The sequence below is a fragment of the Mirounga leonina genome, unplaced genomic scaffold, assembly GCF_011800145.1.
Source record: "Mirounga leonina isolate KUSES-001 unplaced genomic scaffold, KU_Mleo_1.0 Mir_165, whole genome shotgun sequence".
Classification (NCBI taxonomy): Eukaryota; Metazoa; Chordata; class Mammalia; order Carnivora; family Phocidae; genus Mirounga; species Mirounga leonina.
This window is the reverse complement of record NW_023270415.1, coordinates 44,408,922-44,429,742: the sequence shown is the minus strand read 5'-3', so window position 1 is coordinate 44,429,742 and position 20,821 is coordinate 44,408,922. Positions and strand designations below refer to the sequence as shown.

At 43.7% G+C, this 20,821-nt stretch overlaps 1 protein-coding gene across 3 annotated transcripts in view; it reads right to left on the bottom strand.

Annotated features, from left to right (window-relative positions):
* The window catches only part of MATN2 (matrilin 2), a 127,059-nt gene that overhangs the window by 100,560 nt on the left and 5,678 nt on the right, over positions 1–20,821 (bottom strand). For all 3 annotated transcript variants that reach the window (XM_035011587.1, XM_035011588.1, XM_035011590.1), the window contains exon 2: positions 16,141–16,310. In XM_035011587.1, coding sequence (XP_034867478.1) covers positions 16,141–16,285 — 145 coding nt within the window. In that variant the 5' untranslated portion in view covers positions 16,286–16,310. The remainder of the gene's footprint in view (positions 1–16,140; positions 16,311–20,821) is intronic.

The window sequence follows — 20,821 nt, the reverse complement described above, 5'->3', positions numbered from 1 at the left end:
TTCCCAAGACCCCCACTGCTAGGTGACTCAACTCTTGTGAGATGAATGAATGAAAGGATGAAGGAATAAGTACATATCTGGGCGTCTGTGACACAAGAAACCAGTATCGGACTGTGACTTGAAGAGTTCTTAGAACTCTCTTTCATCTCTCAAAGGTTAGTCCTGGAAAAAGACTTGAAGCAAAATGACTGGATATTTATATTTCTAAAATTATATAGAAACAGGATTAAATCTACTCCTGCAGAAGAGAACCTCTGAGAATCCAACAGACAAGGGCAAAAATAAGCACATACTACTCTCATAACATAAACTGTTTAAAAAAATGTTTAAAGGTTGGGGATGGATGTTTACTCGAACTCTTGAGGCCAAACCAGTACCAAAGGATGGAAATTATAGGATCAATCTCAGCATGCTACAGAATAAGGACATTATGTATGGATTTCAGCCAGCTATGTTTCAAGATTCCTAGAAAAATTCATAGAGCATTTACTATACAAGTTTTAAATTGCATTAAATACATTTAAATTGCATTTAATACATTTCCATTTATCATATAAGCCTCAAATTGCAAACAAAACAATCTAACAAACAAAAAAATCCAGTAATAAAGTTTAAGGCTTTGACATTCTTTTTTAGTTTTTTTAATGTGCACCAACCATTTGGGTAATTCTTTTTCTTGTCCTCTCATCTCTCAACTTAATTATTACTGCCTTCTATCTATTTTGTGTACTTTCCAGAAAATGGCTTAACACAGTAGACAACACTAGTGGTTGACTATTTAAAATTCATTTCTCTCCCCCACCCCTTCCTGCTCCCTTGCTTAAGATTTCAAGCAGCAAAGAGGTGGCCATGAGCTCCATGAGGGCAGGTCCCACCCCACCAGGAAGGAGTCCTTACTGAACAAAGCCAGTCATGGTTATCCCACTCCCAGACTGGGTAGTTGGAATGAGCATGCGATCCAGTTTTGGCCAGTGGGGAGTAAGGGAAACTCCCCTGAAATTTCTAGAAAAGATTTTGGTCTCTGATAAAAGGAACGATCCAAGGAATGAAAAAGTCCTCTTTCTTTTCTTTCTTTTCTTCCTGACTTGACCATGGTCATGGAATAAAGTGACATTTGGAGCTGCAGCAGTCATCTTGTGACTACAAGGCAAAAGCCCAAGGAAGGAAAGCCAATCTCCTGGGATGACAGAGCTGAAATCTAAAAGGAGCTCTGGTCTCAGTGACAAAGCTGAGCTATCACCACCGACTGGGAATCACTGACCTCCAGACTTCTTGTGAGATACTTAAATATCTTTTCATAAAACCACTGTTAGCTTAAGCCAATTGCAAAAAGAAATCCAGAGATTTCTCTGCTGATACCAAGCTTGCTGCAGAGTAGCTGCTCAATAAAAATGTATGCCATGTGTGGAGGAATGATTCTGATGGTACAGATTTTGACATTTAAAAAAATTAAATGTATTCAACTCTTTTGCTAAGTGTGCGTATTTTCTAAAATGCTCATATAATCAACTTGATAGAGGTTCTTCTCTAAGACCAATACCTGATTTAAGGTTTAAAGAAAAAAATGCTGTTTTATATCTAAATTAGTAAATGCTCAAATAGATAAATACAAATTAATAATACTAGTAATATTTTTTTAAAAGATTTTATTTATTTATTTGAGAGAGAGAGAATGAGAGACAGAGAGCATGAGAGGGGGGAGGGTCAGAGGGAGAAATAGACTTCCTGCCGAGCAGGGAGCCTGATGCAGGACTCGATCCCGGGACTCCAGGATCATGACCTGAGCCGAAGGCAGTCGCCCAACCAACTGAGCCACCCAGGCGCCCCAATAATACTAGTAATATTAATAAATGTCACCTCTCACTATTCATTCAGTATACATTTATTGAGAGGCTACAATGTCAGATGCTTTAGACCCAGAGATGAAAAGACCTAATTCCTAGATTTAAAGATGTCACAGTAGAGGGGGCTCTGTTATTTCCACTTTGCAATGTACAAAGTGTTTTTTAAGAATAACTTTTAAAATAGATAATCACAACAACAGGCGTTTACTGAATGCTAACTCTGTGCCAGGCTCCATGCCAGCCATTTATCTGCATGTCCACTCATTATTACTGCCATTTTACAAGGGGGACACCTGGTGTAGAGGGTGGCTCTGTTACTTATTCATGGTCACACAGTGGAAAGCCAGCATTCATGTTTATTAAATGTCAGCTACTGTTATTTTTAAAACCAAGCTGACAAGTGTTTTTCAGGTGTGGGAAGATCCAAGAGCCACAGTTGATTGGAAGCTTGTAAGAAAATGGGTTGAGGAGATTATTAGGAAAAAGGAAGACATCTTGGGCTCTGCAGAGCTGGAGGCTCCCGATCAAGGAACGACAGTTCAGGACACCATTCTGTATTTAAAGGAAACATAGGCAGGGTTCTTTTCCCCTCCTGAACTTTAACCTGTAAACCAAACTATCAGTTGAGCGTCTCCAAGGGATGTCCCTTTGGATACCCCTTAGACACTCCAGCTGAACATGGAGTTTGAGCTCACACAAGGCACTCAGTGTTTGTTGAATGAATAAAGATTTAGCTGCTGTGGTTGTGTGTAGTAGTTTTACGTGACAGCCATTTGCGGACAGGGATTATGTCTGTCTCGTCTGCATCTGGGGCTTGCCTCAGCTTCAGTGGCTGGTTGGTTGATGGTTTTATTCCAGCCCTGATTCAGTCTGACCACTGGCTGGGGCAAATGTCTACATGAGAAGAAACTATGTGGTAGGAGGAGAAAAGAGCTCCTCTGAGCCCCAGGAGACTTGGTCCTAAGCCATAGGTGCTGCTGGTGAATCGCTTCACCTTGAACAAGTAACAGTGTCTCTGGGCTTTGGTTCCTTCATCCTAGTTTCTTAACCTTTATTTGTACCAAGAACTTCCATGGCAGTGTGGTAAAGCCCATGACCCCTTCTCAGAATAAACTTGTTAAATGCCTAACAGAAAATGCCACACCCACTAGGATGGCTACTATTTAAAAAACGGAGAATAACAGGTGTTGGTAAAAATATGGACAATTTGGAACCCTGGTGCATTGCTGGTGGGAATGTAAAATGGTGCAGCCACTGTGGAATACAGTTTGGCAGTTCTTCAAAAAGTTAACTGTAGATGGGGCGCCTGGGTGGCTCCATCGCTTAAGCATCTGACTGTTGATTTCGGCTTAGGTCATGATCTCAGGGTCGTGAGATCGAGCCCCGGGTCAGGCTCCATACTGGGTGTGGAGCCTGCTTAAGATTCTTTCTCTGCCTCTCCCTCTGCCCCTCTGCCCTTCTTCCCACCCCCTGACCCCACTTACACGCTTGTGTTCTCTCTCGCACGTGAAAAAAGTTAAACATAGAATTACCATATTTCTCAGTAATTTCATCCTTGATATATATCCAAGAAAAATTGGAAGCAGGGACTCAAACAGATACTTGCAGGCCAGTGTTCATGCCAGCATTATTTACAATGGCCAAAAGGTAGAAACAACCCGTGTCCATCCATAGATGAATGGATACACATATGATGGAATTTTATTCGGCCATAAAAAAGAAGTTCTGACACCTGCTACAACATAGATGAACCTTGAAAACGTTATACTAAGTGAAAAAAGTCAGACACCAAGGCGCAAATATATCACTCCACTTATATGAGGTATCAAGAATAGGCAAGTCCATAGAGACAGGAAGTAGAAAAGAAGTTCCTGGGGAAAGGGAAGATGGGGAATTACTTCCTAATAGGTAGTTTCTGTTTGCGATGATAAAAAGTTCTGGAAACAGACAGTGATGATGGCTACACAACAATGTGAGGGTTCTCAATGCCACTGAATTGTACACTTCAAAATGTTTAAGATGGTTAATCTTACATTATGTGTCTCTATTACCACAAGAAACAAACAAGTAAATGCAAAGGGTAAGAAAGGAGGCCAATTATTTGAACTTCAGTTATCAAGATATTTAAAGTGTTACTATAGGGATATAGTAACATATGGACTTTAAAAAATAACACTGAATAACAAGGTCGATGGGGCACCTGGGTGACTCAGTCAATCAAGCGTCTGCCTTCGGCTCAGGTCATGATCCCAGGGTCCTGGGATCGAGCCCTGTGTTGGGCTCCCTGCTCCGAGGGGAGCCTGCCTCTTCCTCTCTTCCCCGCTCATGCTCTCTCTCACTATCTCTGTGTCTCTCAAATAAATAAATAAAATCTTAAAAAAAAAAAATAACAAGGTCAAAAGGGAGGTCTCCTAACTAGTGTAATTTCAAAGTAGCGATGCATGTCAGCCATATTTTGAATTATCTCTGACTACATAATGTGCCCTGAAAATATCTGTGGTCTCTGCTGGTGACACAGAGCTGCCACTCCTCCTGTGGTTTGTGGTTTACAATCATAATAGAAGGAAATGCTCAATTGCAGTTAGAGGTTGGTGAAAAAGTATGTAATTTTTTTCCCATCCAAATTATGGGCCCAGTGAAGTCTGTCCAAGGACTCTGTTGGTCCATGGCCCCCAGGCTAAAAACCTCTCAACCAGATGATCTCTAAACTCCCTTCTAGGTAAACTGGTGTCATCTAGGAGTGGCTTCAGGCTTCATCTCTACATCATGAATAAATTAACATCTCTGATCAGATTTTTTCTTATCTGGGAGAACTGTCATCAAATCCACCTCTCAAGGGCTTTGTGAAGAAAAGGGAGATAGGGCAAGCAAAAGGTACTTTCAAAAACTGTAGAGCTCTCTTACAAACGCTAGGTATTACCAGAAAAACCTAAGAGTCAATAGAGACTTCTTCTCCCATCCCCAGCACATCATCCCCCAGGTCTCAATGTTCCTTCAGAATTTTGGTACGAGCTTTGTGAACTATGGGAACAGAACCCTGAGCACTTTTTGTTGAAGAATACCATGCCCTGTGTTAAAAATAGTGTTATGACCTGTATTTTGTATGTATGCTGATAGATTTGAAAATACAGACAAATTAAGGAAAACGCCAATTACCAAAACATACTCAAGAAGAAATAGGAAACCCAAATAGACTCATGACTGTTAAAAAAAAAAAAATCAAATTCGTTGTCAGAAATATCCTCTCTACAGAAGGCATCAAGCCCAGATGGCTTTGTGAGTAAGTTCCACTGGCTCTGGACCCCCTCCTCTCACGGATCCCATACAAATTTCCCCCCCAAAGACCCATGCTGCCTGCAACTGGGGAATTTGTCTCAAACCCCAAAACATGACAGGTAGGGAGCCAGATGGGACTCTGCAGCATCATCAGCACCCAAAACAATGCTGTCCTCACACACTGTAGATCCTCAATGTATATCTGTTCGATGGGTGAATAAATGATAAAACTGAGGCAAATCATGAAAGAAAAAAATAATGTATTAGAGCTAAACGATTTGGGTACAGAAAAATAGCTAGGTAGAATTGATGACTTTCCTATTCCTCTTCATTTTGGAGATAAATTCAAGTTTGCCTGGAGCAGGGGGGTGGAGGAGCCTGCTTCCTTCAGTAGATGGGACCATCACACAGGACAGCCACAGGGAGTCTGACCATCTGGGCACCTATGGATAAATGGTACCCTCTAGGAGGAGGGCATGCTTCCCAGGCTACCCCAGCAATGAGTGCCAAACATTGAAGGATGCTGCATCTTTCACTTGGCCCAGCACAGCACTTGTAACCTGGGGATCCTCAGGACATACTCATTCAGTGAATGGATCCCATCGACTGGAACAAGCCTTAGTGTCAGGGCCGGGGAATTAAGAGCTAGAGATGGAAAGCAGCCTCTCACAGCCTTTGCCAGGTCTGAGCCCTCTGGATGGGATTCTTCCCCAGTTTACGTTATGGTCCAACCTGACTTTAAAGGACTCTGAGACTCATTCTCCCCAGGCTTCTCATGGCCCAAATGCCCCACACGGCACGTAATGCATCCTGCCTTTCTGAAGGCCCCTCCTGGCCCTGAGCCCCTGTCGTCAGATGCCTACATTCCTCTTATTTCTCCCCTGCATCAGCTCCTTGTACATCTGGCCATCAGCTTCCTCTTTGATGTTCTCAGGCCTTGGCTGGCTACGGCCTTAAGATAATTTCTCCCTCCTCCTCCTTTCCCAGACCCACCATCCTCTGAGCAGCCAAAATACACACATGGCCCTCCTTTCATCTTTCCCTATAAATCAGCCTCCTCTGGATATACTGAAAGAAGACTGCTCTGAGCTGGTGGTTCTCATTCTTGGCTTTTGAAAAATCTTACTCGGACTTGGCTTCGTATCCTGGCTACACTACACTCGTTTCTGATCTCCAGCTCTAGGATGTTGGCTGTCCAACCCACCATGTTCATCCGACCTGCTTTAAAGGACTCAGAGACATCCACATCTCTGGAGTCTTTGAGCGTGCTTCCCCGGCATGTGTCAGTAATGTTCTATCTATCACCCTGAAATGGGAATACACGGTGAATCAGAAAGGAAAAAAAACTATTTAGGAAGGTGTCAGAGAAGACGTATTGTCCCCCACAATTCATAAGTTGAAGTCCTAAACCCTAGTACCTCAGAATGTGAGTGTATTTGGAGATGGGGTCTTTAAAGAGGTCATTAAAGTTAAATGAGATCATTAGGGTGGGCTCTAATCTAATCTAACTGGTGTCCTTATAAGAAGAGGGAACTTGGAGGTAGACAGGTACAGAGGGAGGACCACGTGAGACATGGGGCAACGGCAGTCCTCTGCGAGCCCTAGCCAAGAGGCCTCAGAAAAAAAACATACCTTGCCAACACCTTGATCTTGGACTTCTAGTCTCCAGAAAGGTGAGAAAATAAATGTCTGGAGTTTAAGCCTCCCAATATATGGTGCTTTGTTACGGTGGCCCTAAGAAACTAATATACAACTCAAGTCTCTATAATATTTCCTCTCGCGAATACATGAAATATATATAGGTTGATCACTTGGGCAACTTTTTGAAATAGCTCCTCTTGTATTTTCAATAACTAAAGTTCATTAAATATTTAAACATGAACTTTTTAAAGTAAAGATGATTATTCTTTATAATCATTTCAAGAGAATATAAAATATTCTTTTAATATTTTCAGTGGGGACATAAAGATATAGAAAGCATTTTATCAAATTTGTAAATGATTATAAATTGCTCTGTTAAGGAGGGAAAAGATATTAATCAAGAATGAATAACTTAAATGAAGAAGATAAATTTAATACAAAAAATTTAAAATATCCTACTTAAGTTAAAAACACCTGCCCCATGATGGCTATTGAGCCACGCAGAGTAAGGGTCTAGTCATATTCACTGACTGCAAGCTGTACATGAATTAACCAAAAAAGCAAATACAATTAACCTGTAATCATTCTTTTCATTCATTCAATTAACATTGCCGGAAGTGAAACCCAGGGATTCAACAAATTATATGTTGCCAGTCACTAAAAATTTCTCAGTTTCTCTCTTGCTTAAAATTTGTTATTGGAAAGGCTCCTAAGGCAGATTGTTCCTGGAAAGCAAATATTTAGCTTTTTTTTTTTTTTTTAATAGGAGAGAAAGTCCTTATCTCCTAGTTCAGTTCCTAATCCTGCAGGCAACTCCATACAATCTTGGACCATGAGGGTTCGCAGATTACAGACTTATTTAAGCCTCTACACACAAGGCTTTCCACATCCCTGAAGCCCGAGGAGGCAAGCTGTTTCCTTCCTGGGCTAATCTGGTGGCTACAGAATTTTGCATGGAAGGAAAACCTGTTTCCTTGAAAGCACAGGTGTTTGGTTCTCCACCTCCTCTTTAAGGTCTTGATAACAAGCCTGGACTCCTCCATAACACAGCCTTCAGAGAGCCCTTCGATTTTTTCAAGTGAAACATCCTCAGGCCTTTTGGATCTTTTCCACATGCCCTGGCTTCGGAAACCTCCACCAGCTCGGTGGCTCCTCTCTGGCCGCTCCTTTTCGCTCATTTGTTCGTTCACTTACTCCTCTAGGCGTCTATGGAGTACCTGCTGCGTACCTGGCACATTCCTGATCCCTGCCGCTGCAACACAGACGATGAAGCAGGCGATCGCTGTCCAGGCTGTAAGTGCTGCGCTGGGACATAGGGCATGCTGGGGGGATGCATTGTTGGGGTATTAAATCCTGACCTAAAAGATCAGGACTGCTTCCCCTGAGCCCTGAAAGATGAGTCCAATTGAGTTGGACAGAAGAGGTAGGTTTGCGGACAAGGGTTTGAACAGAGGAAAAGGCATGTTGTAGTTTCATATCCCACCTCTGCTGCTCAATGGTTATCTGACCTTGAGCAAGATATTTCACCTCTCTGAGCTTCAGTTTCTTCATCTGTAAAATGGGGATAGTAACACCGTGTGGAGTAAAGTGTGAACTGCCTCGTACAGTGCCTGACACGTAGTAGATGCTCCCCCACCCCCCCCTAAAAAAAGACAGCCCTCATTATCATTACTTTAATTATTACCATGGGTTAGGGAGACCTGGGACATGATTGGCCAGAGGGGTAAGACTATATGCCTTGCCCTCCAACGGGACAAGCCGTCAAGGAAGAGAAAAGAAGAGTGGCTATGTCACCCGCAGAGAGGATGCCCCCCTCCTGGGCAAGCTGAGGATAGAACATCCTGGAACTGAAGAAGGAAATGAGGGAGGGAGGAAGAGCTTTAAGAGGGAGAGATAAAGGAGAGTTACAGAAAAGGAAGGGGATGAAGAGTTTAATAGAAAAGAGAAAGGAAGAAAGAAGGGGAGAGAGAGAATCTGTAGGAGAAAAAAAAAAAATCCAGTTATTTATTCACTGGCTAGGAAAGCTTTTAACTTTGTAGCTTATTGGAAGTCAGATGCTAGGCTTTTGTTTTTTTTTAATTCTTCCAATATTAATTACAAGATAAGAATGAGGAATTCAGTTTATACAGGTTATTCAACGTGAACGGTAACAGAGGCATTGGTTTATACATAAAGCAGAGAGCACAGGCACAAAGAGAAGCGTTTCATGCATCTGGGCTGAGTAGCCGCCATGACAGTCCTCCCACCGAGTCCTTGTTCCCAGCTGCCATTGTATAGCACAGGATGCGTAGTGAAGGGCTGAAGATGGGGTGTGATCTCACTTCAAAGGACTTGATTTTTGAAAAGCCTCTGCTCTAGTGAAAACAATTTGATAAGCTCTACCCATCAAACTCCATTTTTATAATCAGTCCTGATGACAAAGACACACACCAGCCACTCGATTGTTTAGATGTGTGTTAATCACTCTGCTGGAAGAGGCTGGTTCCCTGCACAGTGGGGAGGCCCACCTTTGCCAGCTTCCGCTGGGTAGAAAAATGCCAGCAGCTTATTTTCAAAGCTTCAGAAGGGGTGGACCCAGCCTACAGTTAGTTTATCCTCTCCAACTGCAGTTTTCTTAGCCAATGTTACTCATCCCTGCATTGTGTTTCTGGCTTGTGCCTCACAGCATCTCCTCCTAAGATCTTTTCCTCCTGCCCATCCCCTTACCCTACCTTCTAGATTTCTCTTCTACAGTAATTCTCAAATTGAGATCTCCAGGAATACAACCTCTCAGGTTCCCAACCCAGACCTACTGAATCAAACACTCTGAGCTTAGGGACCAGTAGTGTGTGTTCTAACAAGCTTTCAGGAGCTTCTGATGCACAATAAAGTTTGAGAAACACTGCTTTGCTGCCTGATCCTACAGCTCCCTTACCCCTATGCCTGATCCTATTGCTCCCCACCCACCTGCCTGATCCTACTGCCCCCCATTCCCCTACCTGATCCTACTGCAAACCCACTCCCATGCCTAATCCTACTGCCCCATCACCCCCCTGCCTGATCCTATTGCTCCCCCACACCCCTGCCTGATCTCAGTGCTCCACCCCACCCCCTGCCTGATACTATTATCCCCAACACCCCCACCTGATCCTACTGTCCCCTCTACCTCCCTGCCTGATCCTACTACTCCACCCCACCCCTCTGCCTGATACTGCCATCCTGCCCCCTCTCCCCTACTTGATCCTACTGCCCACCCTCCTACCTGATTCTACTCTCCCACCTCTTCTGTTTCAAAACCCTCCTCAGCCTCCAGGATATGGTTCCACCTTGGCTCTCCCACCGGGAGAAAGTGAAAGAAAGCCAAGGATTGCATTGGGGTTTCACCACAGGAGCCAGAGAAGGGACATCAGGAAGGCATAGGAATTAGTGATGTCATCACATCCTAGATGAGATCTGAAGATCACTGACTTCAACCACTTCCCTTTGTAGATGAACAAACTGGAGGACAGAGCGAGTCGCCCAACGTCACCTGCTAAGTATAAGTGGAATCAAGACTGGAAGTATCCAAATGGGGATGAAATCAGTCATCTGCACGTCTCATCCACTCAGGCATTCAACAAGTACCGAGCTTTGCTGTGGGCTGGACCCAACACCAGGGCTTGACGTCCGTGGACCCCAGGGGACATCATCCCCTAAGCCATGCATCTACTCCCTAAGAGGGGTGGGGGTGGGAGTGGGCACCTTTTTTCCCCTAGGTTTGCAGAAGCCTTGACAAGCTTGCCAAATTGCTTAACTTCTCTGAGCCTGGGCTTCCTCTCCTGCAAATGAGATAAACCAATAACCACCTTGCGGCGTTTTGTCTTTTTTCTCGCGGATTCAATGAGCTAGCATGTCCCTACTCACAGCAGGGGCTCCGTAATGAGAGTAGCCTCCAGAGGTGCTTTAAGACGTGAAAAACGGTCTTTATCTTCAAAGGCTTATAGTCTAGAGGTAAAAACCAGGCAAGTACAAAAATAACTAGAGTAGGAATCCATCCTGGGTAAGTGCCACTATTCCCCCTTGGAATATAAGGCAGACAAGGTTGACAGCTGAGCAGAGGACCGCAGTGGGCGTGGCCCATCCCAAGAGGGTCCTGCCTGGCTGGGAGAGGGAGGAGGCCGCATTTGAGCTGGCCCTGGCCGATCACAGGCCTTGGCCAAGGAAAGCTATTCCAGGTAGAAGAAAGAGGGTGAACACAGCCCCCTGAAAGCTCAGGGAAGGAGACAGAAGTTCAAAACTTGATAAGGTGGCTCCAGGGCATATAAAACATGTGCGCTCAATAGGTCTGTCACTCCAGGAGCCAGAAACTCTGATGGCCTCTGGCATCTGCTGTTCCTTCCTCACTGAGGGTGCCAACGCATGTCAATTAGGAGGATTGTTTTAGGATGTGGAAATTCATTTGCTGGCAGCCAGCACTTGAAAATGTTAATAATTATCAACTTGGGCAAAAACCTCCATTGGCAACAGAGAGTAGGACATTCTTGCACTTAATTCTCTTGGCTGGCCCATTCCTTCGGTCACGTTGTTAATTTAGGAGGTTGCAGGTCCTTATATGAAACACATTGCATTTTTACTAATATTTCGATGTCAGATTTCATTAGAAATGTATGCAAGAATGGAAATAAGTCCCTCATAAGTACTGTGATTGCCGAGGAATAGAACTTGGGGCTATATATAGTGAGTTCTTAGATTGTCTTCATTAGCTTTATTTTTAAGTAGTAAATTAACTGTTGTGAAGAAATTTCACTGTTCGTAGCCCTGAACACCTGGAATTTTCCTTAGCAGAGTATGTGTTGGCGGGGGCAGGGGGGGTGGGGGGGAGAGGGAGTTCAGCTCCCCCCATCCCTTAACCATACTATGGGGCTAGCCTCCTTTAAAATCTCTACCTCCCACTTAAAACACTCTCTCTCAAAATGCAAACATGAATTCTGCGTGGATACTATTGATCCCAAGGGGCATCTGTTACAGGGAAGGGAAAAGGTTTTGAGGTTAGTAGAAATAAAACGAGCGAGCTTGGTAAATTTAGAAAAGAATGCCCATGTCAACAAGACCTTGTAAAAGGCAAACAAAACAGGGAGAGCCAGCCCACGGAAGTGTAGACCCTTTGCGGACTCTCGTTCTTGGGGTGAGGGGAGTCAAGGACTGTGGGAGTTTGGGCAAAAGGGTTAAGGTTTCCAAAAGGCTGAAAGGAATCCACCGGTTGCCCTGGCAACAGCTCCACCCCACCCTGTGGCAGTCATAGAATAAAGAGAAAAACTGTGCACAAGCCAAGCAGACAGTAATCAGGGCTGGAGGCAACATGACTTCTGGTGAACCCCACCTTGAAGGCACCCTAAGGAGGAGTTGGGAGTTTGGGAGGGAATGTGCACCACTGATAAAGAATGAGTACAGAGGGATGAATCTGGAGGCTTTCACGGGCTTAGGCTCTGAGTAAGGCACACCCTGCAACTCCCAACTCCACCAGCTAGCATGGTTGCCTGGAAGGGACTTGGGGCTGGAGAATGGGCTCCTTCATTGTCCTGGTGGCCTGCACACAGAGGCTCTCCCTGCCCTTTGCCACAGCCCAGGAAGGCTGAGGCTGTCCAGATGGCACAGTGAATGGACAGAGGGTCAGCAGTGATCACTACTGGTCCCTGCCTCAAGTCCCCCAGGGGTTCCCACCCTTGGCAAATGAAGCCCAAACTCTGTCAGAGCTGCAGAGCCCCTGGCCCTCAGTAATTTGGTTCCCTCCTCCAGGTTTGTCTCCAGCTCAGACCACCCGCCTCACGGGCATGCCGGTCCCCCGATGCCTGACCAGGTTCCACCTGACACTCCAGCCTCACTCCCCCTGCCCGCTCATCCCTCAGGGAGGATCTCTGCCTTCACTAGGAATGCAGCCCTAAACCAGCTGTTTTCAAAGTGTGGTCTAGGGATCCCTGAGGGTCCCTGAGATCCCTTCAAAGGGCCTATGGGGTCAGAACTATATCCATAATAGCACGACTGTTTGCTTTTTATATTATTTTCTCATGAGTACATAGAGCATGAAAAGTTTATTGATGCAGTTTTCGTTTCCACATTGCAACTAACCTTTAAGAAACTATCATTTGTCAAGTTTTGGTGTCATCTCAAAGAAAAATATCCACAATTATATGAAAAGACTATTAAAATGCTTTTCCTTTTTCAGGAGGCCATATTTTCTTCAGGTAGTCCAACCAAAACAACATTTCATGACAGACTGAATGGACAAGGTAAGAATCCAACTGTCTTCGATTAAGCCAGACATGAAAGAGATTTGTAAAGATGTAGAACAGCGCCATTCTTTTTTTAACTGAGAAAAGGTCATTTTTTATACAAATATTTTTATTTATGTTACGGGTTATGTTGTTGGTTTATTATTGTTATTTTTAATTAATTCGTTAGGTGATATATTTTTAAGTTCTCCATTTCAATATTTGACCCAGTAAATATCAATAGATCTAACCCACAAAAACAAAAAGTCTTTGGGATCCTCAATAACTTTTCACTGTAAAGGGATCCTGAGACCAGAACGTCTGAGACCCACTGCCTTATATTGAGTGGACAGCAGGGAGAGTGGGGCTATAACCTAGCTAATGTTGCTTCTGTTGCACATCAACTCCACCAAATTAATGATCCTTTTCCATGTCTGTCTCCCCCACTACACATGTGCTTCCTGAACCCCCAGTGCTTGCCACACAGCAGAAACTCCAGATGAATGAATGAAGCAGGAGGGAAGCTCACGTGGACACACATCACCACTGACTATCATCTGGGCAACCTGCAAACATTCATAGGCGGGGCTCATAAATACACACTTTATTTTTTTTAACTGGCTCAAGTTGTTACTGGAACTCTGACTTGACTTTAGACATGAAATATAAACTTTTTTTAAAAAATCAGAAAATTCAAACGAAGAATCAACCTAAGAAACAATTCTGTTTCTCTGTTAAACCTTCAGAGACACCCTTGCAAGTAAGTGACTAGTGAAATAAGTCATGCAGGGCGGACCTTAACTACAGCCACAATGAGGTGCCACAAAAGTGAAACGCGCCTGGGCGATGTTTAGAACATCGAAAACAAAAAGCCGAGAAAAGCGAACACCCATAACATGGGAGACACCGTATTCTAAGAATGAAGACAAAATCACAGGATCAGGGCAAGGACTACAGTGAATGTGGCTTCTGCATCTTTGTTCCCTGTCAGAGGAAGACCAAAAGCAGATGGCCCGTGAGAATCCAGGCCAGAAAGTTGTGGTGTTTGCCTTCCAGTTTCATGATTCTCACTCAACCCCATTCATGGGCCCAGCAGCCGTCTAGCACGTCCGGGAGCGGCCACTGGCCACTCTCCGGGGCGGGGAGATGTGCCATGTTCCCGCCTTCTCCTTGGCTCTGGCACATTCTCCGGCGAAATGAGGAACAGGAGGCAATACTGGGTGTGGGGCTGATTTCAGAAGATGAGGGGTTTCTTTTTTTTTAAAGATTTTTTTTTTATTCATGAGAGACAGAGCGAGAGAGAAAGGCAGAGGGAGAAACAGGCTCCCCGCAGAGCAGGGAGCCCGATGCGGGACTCGATCCCAGGACCCTGAGATCATGACCTGAGCCGAAGGCAGACGCTTAACCATCTGAGCCACCCAGGCGCCGGAGGGGTTTCTACTTCAGAGCCTGAGCTTGGGGCGACGGAGAGGGCAGTGAATGCTGACATAGGGAAGCCGCGGTGTGTGGGTGTCGGGGCGGGGCGGGGGTATTTAGGGCCAAGAGGAGTATGCTTTTCCAGCTAAGTGTGTGGGGGCTCATTCTGAAAGCGCCATCAGAAACCCAACCGTGCAATCGCGGCTGCTGCTGTAGGAATCAGGCATTTTAAGTTCTCTCTCTCCCTCTGTGTGTGTATACATATATATACTACATGTTATACATATATATGTGTGTGTTTGTGTGTGTGTGTGTGTATACACACGTTTATCATCTTGAAATTTGTTTTTAAAACGCCTTTCAGGGCGCCTGGGTGGCTCAGTTGGTTGGGCGACTGCCTTCGGCTCAGGTCATGATCCTGGAGTCCCGGGATCGAGTCCCACATCGGGCTCCCTGCTCGGCGGGGAGTCTGCTTCTCCCTCTGACCCTCCCCCCTCTCATGTGTTCTCTCTCATTCTCTCTCTCTCAAATAAATAAATAAAATCTTAAAAAAAAAAAAAAAAAGCCTTTCAATCAGTGTAGTAAACATGCCCCAGTCCTTGCCACATTCGCAAAAGTCTTATGCTGATGTCACTATGGAAACAGATTCTCAGAAGACTAAAGACGTGGAAGGCCCAGGGTCATGGGGCCATCATTTCGTGAACATCAGTAAAGATTCTAACCTCTCAGAACAGAGCGTTTGGAACTGCCCTGGTCTCTGTAATTTTGAATGCTGAGGCGACCAGGCAATTGGGCAGTTCTTTCAACGGCCTTCATAGGGGGTCAGACTCTGTCACCTGGCCAACAAGCTATAAAACAGTTTCAGAGGACCTCATAGAACGACAGTTGTTGTAAAGCTATCATTCATTGCATACCTACAGTTTACGTTTATTTTAACTTATTTTCTCCTCACAAGAAATACTCCAAGGTCAGCATTAACATTCCCATTTTATGGATGCGGAAACTGAACCCCAGAGAGACTGCACTGCCTAAGTATACACATGTAAGTACCAGACCCAGGACGTGAACACAGGTCTATGCCAAAACCTATTCTCCTTCCACTGGCTGCCCTTCCTATTACCTCCACATCCTGGGCTTACCAGAGCCTAGATTTACAACCAGCTCCATTTATCCATAGTCTGTGTGTTTTTACGATCTTTCCTTTCTCTTGGAGAAAAAGAAAAATTCACCTGAAGAAAACATGTTCATAAGAGAACCCCGATATTTTCTATTCCTGGTATCTTGATTCCACTCACAGGATCCCCACCTGTCTTCTGAGACTGCTCCCACCTTCCGCAAAACTGCCTGCTCTTTTCCCCATGCTGCCATGCAGGGAAGCATTATTAACACAGATTAGCTGGACAAATCCAATGAAAAACTCTCATAACACCCTGTTCAGAGAAGTACAACCAGGACCTTTTCAGATTTTTTCCTTGCGTATTGGGAGAAAAGTCATGAGCCTCAGATTAAATGGGAGGCTCTGAAATAGAAGGGTTTCAATTTCATTTTGAAAACCCCATGCACTCATTGCCAATGAGATCCATTCCCTCCCCCACCCCACCCTACCCCCCCAAAACCCAACAGGAGACTGAGGGAAAAGAGAGCTTCCTGACTGACATGTGTCCATCCCCTGCCCGGAGGTCCACCCTTAACCACCTCTTCCTGCTTGCTTCGGAGGCAGAGCCCCCATCACTCACCCAGGAGGGCCGTCTGGGGGTGGGTCCGAGCGTGTCTCCCTCTGGAGATGGACCTCCAGCGAGGCCGCTCCCTGGCCTCAGTGGGAAGGAGAAGGAGGATCTGTCCGAGGACCAACAGAAAGCAGCCCACCAGCATCTTTTCCATCTTCGAGAAGAGGAAGAGGGGAAGGCTGTGACAGACACAACGGGAAAAGGGAGCAGGGTGAGATTTCCAGGTCTCCTTGAACTCTAGGCGCTGCAGACCCGCTGTGCCACCTTTTCAGTATCAAACATGCCCCTTGTCCTTAAAATGTCACTTATGTGTTTGATCCTTAAGAACTCAAGGAACTTCCATTGGTAGGTTCTTGGATACTCTGAGCAGGGCATGCATATTAAAATTTTTCTTCACTTTGGTCTCTATGAGACTGAATGGAAAACTTGACAGGGAAAAAAAGATCTATCCTCAAGTTTCTCCTTGGGGTTATTTTTTATCAATTGTCTATAATCATATTCTATATCTTGGATTTGAAAAAGGAAAAAATCATATCTGAAGATTCCAAGTAACATTATTCCTTCAGTCTAATAATAGTGTATGGCACAAAGTAATATATATAAATTCCCAAGGAATGTATGTACAGCTGATACAAGGTAGCCTCACATAGTGAGCCTCCCAGCCTCCCTGCCTTCCTGCCTCCCTCACATGTCTCTTAAGAGGCAGCAGGGTGCAGTAGTCAAGGGCTTGGACTCTGGCACCAAACTTCCTGCCTTTGAATCCCGACTCTTGAAACTCACTGTGTATGACCTTGGCCAAGCTACTTAACCTCCCGAGGCTTGTGGGAATATGGGATAATATTAGTTAACTGAGTGAATTAATGCATGTAACTGAAGCATTCAGCATAGTGCCTGGCACACATGGGGAGGTGGGGACAAGCAAATGAGCAAAGGCGCTGGGGGACGAGAGAAGAATAGGATCAAACCCGATGTTGAGCAGGAATAAAGAATTCTAACTCTGAGTTCCAGGTATCCACATGGCAAGGGGACTTTGAACCAGAGGAGCCCTGTCTACCAGAACAGCACCGCCTTTACCCATTTTCTGTATTGGTATAGCTAGTATAAAGGCTCAGAAGGATTCTAAGCAGGGAAGTGACAGGGTCAGAACCAGGTTTTCCCAGGATGGCCTATCTCAGTGCTTCACATAGGATGAGAAAGGTACTTGGCCACAAGGTGAGTGATGTCAAGACTATTCTGTCTGGGGGCGCCTGGGTGGCTCAGTGAGTTAAATATCTCACTCTTGATTTCGGCTCAGGTCAAGATCTCAGGGTCATGAGACAGAGCCCCATGTCAGGCTCTGTGCTGGGCATGGAGTCTGCTTGAGATTCTCTCTCTCCCTCTCCCTCTGCCCCTCCCCCCCCACACACTCTTTCTCTCTCTCTCTCTCAAATTAATAAATAAATCTTAAAAAAAAAAAGACTGTCCTGCCTGGCATATGAGTGTCATCACAATTTATTAATTTATATAAATTAGGTGGGGGAGGAGGCAAGATTTAAGGAGGAACGACATTTAAGTAACATCACGTGCATGTAAAATCTTTACTAAGTCCTTGTCTTGTGCTTGGCAATTTCACCCAACTGACTTCATTTAATCCTCATACCTATCTTGCAGAAATCAAAATGATTACTTCTGCTTTTTAGAGATGAGGAAACGGAGGCTCACAGAAGCTCAGTAACTTGATCATGGTCAAACAGCTAAAGTAAGTAGCAAAGTAGGGATTCAAACCCAGGGTAAGCAGGCCAATTTACCAATTCATTGATTAGCAGAAAACCCAATTAGCTGCAAGTCAAATCCCAGAAGACAACTCATGAAAGGGCATAGCTGTTCTGCCGTCAGAGGCAGGAACAGGGTAGGGCCAGGGCAAAGACCATTTCCCAAAACTTAAAAAAAAATACTCAGTAATTAGTGAATTGTTTGTTCAGCAAATTGCTTTCAGGAATTGACCTGGAGATAAACCCCAGCTGTCAAACTTCAAAGCCCAAAGTTTTTCACACTTGCTGTATAGAGCTAACTCACTTTCCCCTATGCATTAAAATTCTATTAAAAATAGCAAATGTTTGTACAGCACTTACCATGTGCCAGGCACTGGGCCAAATGCTTTAAATGTATTAAGTCATTTAATTCTAACAGTAACTCAGAGAAGGTAGGTAATTTACCTAAGGTTATGCAGCTGATAAAGTGGTGAAACTCCAGAGCATATCAGCTCATTACTGATAACTACTGCCCCCAACTTTTTAAATAAATTAAATTCTTCACTAATTAGATTGGCCCTTTTTCATAGCTTTAACTGTGAGATTCCTTCTGAGAAAAGGAAGAACACTTCAAAGAGTTTGCCTCTTTCTCTGGTCTTAAACCTATTATTTACTTTCAAGCTTCCTGGGTATTTATCACATTTTAAATGACTTTTTAAGTGTGTTATGTCATTTATATGTGAGTTTTTATTTTACTGCTTTCTCCTTCCTCCAAACTGAGAAAATACAAAGTCCCCCTTTATTTATTTCAAAATGTATACAACACGTTCTCTAAGCCCACTTGCAACCTGACATATTTGCATTTAAATCCAAACATTTGGAACATGATGTGGTGGGTGAGTATCATTTTCAAAAAACAATACCATTTCATGTGCTTGGGTTTCCTGCTGATTTCAAGAAGTGTTTGTGTTTTCAGGTCACCATCACTAACTAAAAGGGGAATAGGGGAAGGGGAAGGCATGAAAAATAAACAGAACTTGAGGCACCTGGCTGGCTCGGTCAGTAGAGCATGAGACTCTTGATCTCAGGGTGGTGAGTTCGAGCCCCATGTTCGGCGTGCAGCTTACTTAAAAAAAGGAAAAAGAAAAAAGAAAACACAGAACCAAGCACTTCTAGGTGTCTAACACTGAGCAGGTTACTCTTATCCTCTCTGTGCCTCAGTCTCCTCATCTTTAAAGCGGGGATAAGAAATAGACCTGGTTGTTGTATGGATTAAGTCAGCCCTATACATAAAGCACGCAGAACAGTGAATGGCACATAGTAAGTGCTCAGTAAGCTACTTGTTGTTCTTATTATGCAATTAAACCAATTAATATAAAGTACACATTGTTCATTTTGTCATATTAAGCCATTTAACACACACATCAACTTAACTTTTATGCTTATTTATGACCAGTATAATAGAATAATGACATACAAATATATAACTTAAAAATAATGCTAATATCTGAAAGTATTTAAAACTTTCCTTTTAAATGCAATGGCATGGTCAGTCACAAGCTGGTGGAAAAGATTTACGCATTTCTGATCTGTTATTTATATCCGACTATATAAACTCTTATAAACTCAGTAAGAAGACAACCCATCTGAAAATATGTGAAATATTTGAACAGTCACACCAGCAAAGAAGATATTTGGATGACAAATAATCATATGAAGAGATGTTCAACATTCTTAGTCATTATAAAAATGCAAATTAAAACCACAATAAGACTCCATGACAAATCCACTAGAAAAACTAAAATTAAAAAGGTGGCTATAACCAAGTATTGGTGAAGATGTGAAGAAACTGAAACCCTAATACATTGCTGGTAAGAATGCAAAATGGTGCAGAGGCTCTGGACAACAAATTGCCAGTTTCTCATAAAGTTCAATGTACACTTGCCAAATGACACAGCACAAGTGACCAGCTGTCCTGGTTTACCCCGAACTGTCGATGTTTTAGCCCTGAAAGTCCTGCATCCTGGAAAACTCCTCAGTCCTGGACAGACTGAGATGTTTCATCTTGCTACCAGCAACCTCACTCCTCAGAATTTACGCAAAAGATATGAAAACACATCCACACAAAGACTTATACTCAGATGGTCATAGGAGCTTTATTTATAAAAGCTAAAAACAGGATACAACCCAAATGTCCACATGTTGATGAATGGATTAATAAACTGCGGTACATCCATACAATGGAATACTACTCGGCAATTAAAGGTTGAATCTTAAAATAATTATACTGAGTGAAAGCAGCCAGACACAAAAGATTATAATCTGAACGATTCTATTTATGTGACATTCAATAAAGAGCAACACTATATGACAGAAAGCAGATCCGTGATTCCAGGGCGTGGGGGTGGGAAAAGAAGATCAGCTACAAAGTGACATGAGGGAAATTGGGCGGGGGGGCGATAGAAGTATTTATATCATGATTATGGTGGAGGTTACACGGCTGTATGCATTTGTCAGAACTCATCAAATTGTCCCCTAAAAATGATGAATTTTATTGGTATGTAGGTTCTACTTCAAAAAAGCTGTTTAAAAGAAACTAAAGGAATGTGGGAAAAAATATTGTATACATGCCAACATAAAACCAGTAGGACGATATTAATATAGGCAAGATAGACTTTTAAAAAAAAATGCAATGGCAGTGAGACAAGAAAAAAAAAGGTCAGAGCATGGACCCCATATTAATAATGTTGCTCAATTGGGCACTTACAGCTCACTGCAAGCATTTGGAGAACAGGAGCCGGTTCTAGCTGGGAAATGGACTGATGCTTGAGAAACAATTCCTTTCATGTATGGGCATAGGAGGATTGTTGTGCTGGGAAACAGAGGTTAATTCAATCTGAACAGATTCCGTGAAGCATTCAGGGGCACGGAAAGAATATTTTTTAAAAATACAACAGCTT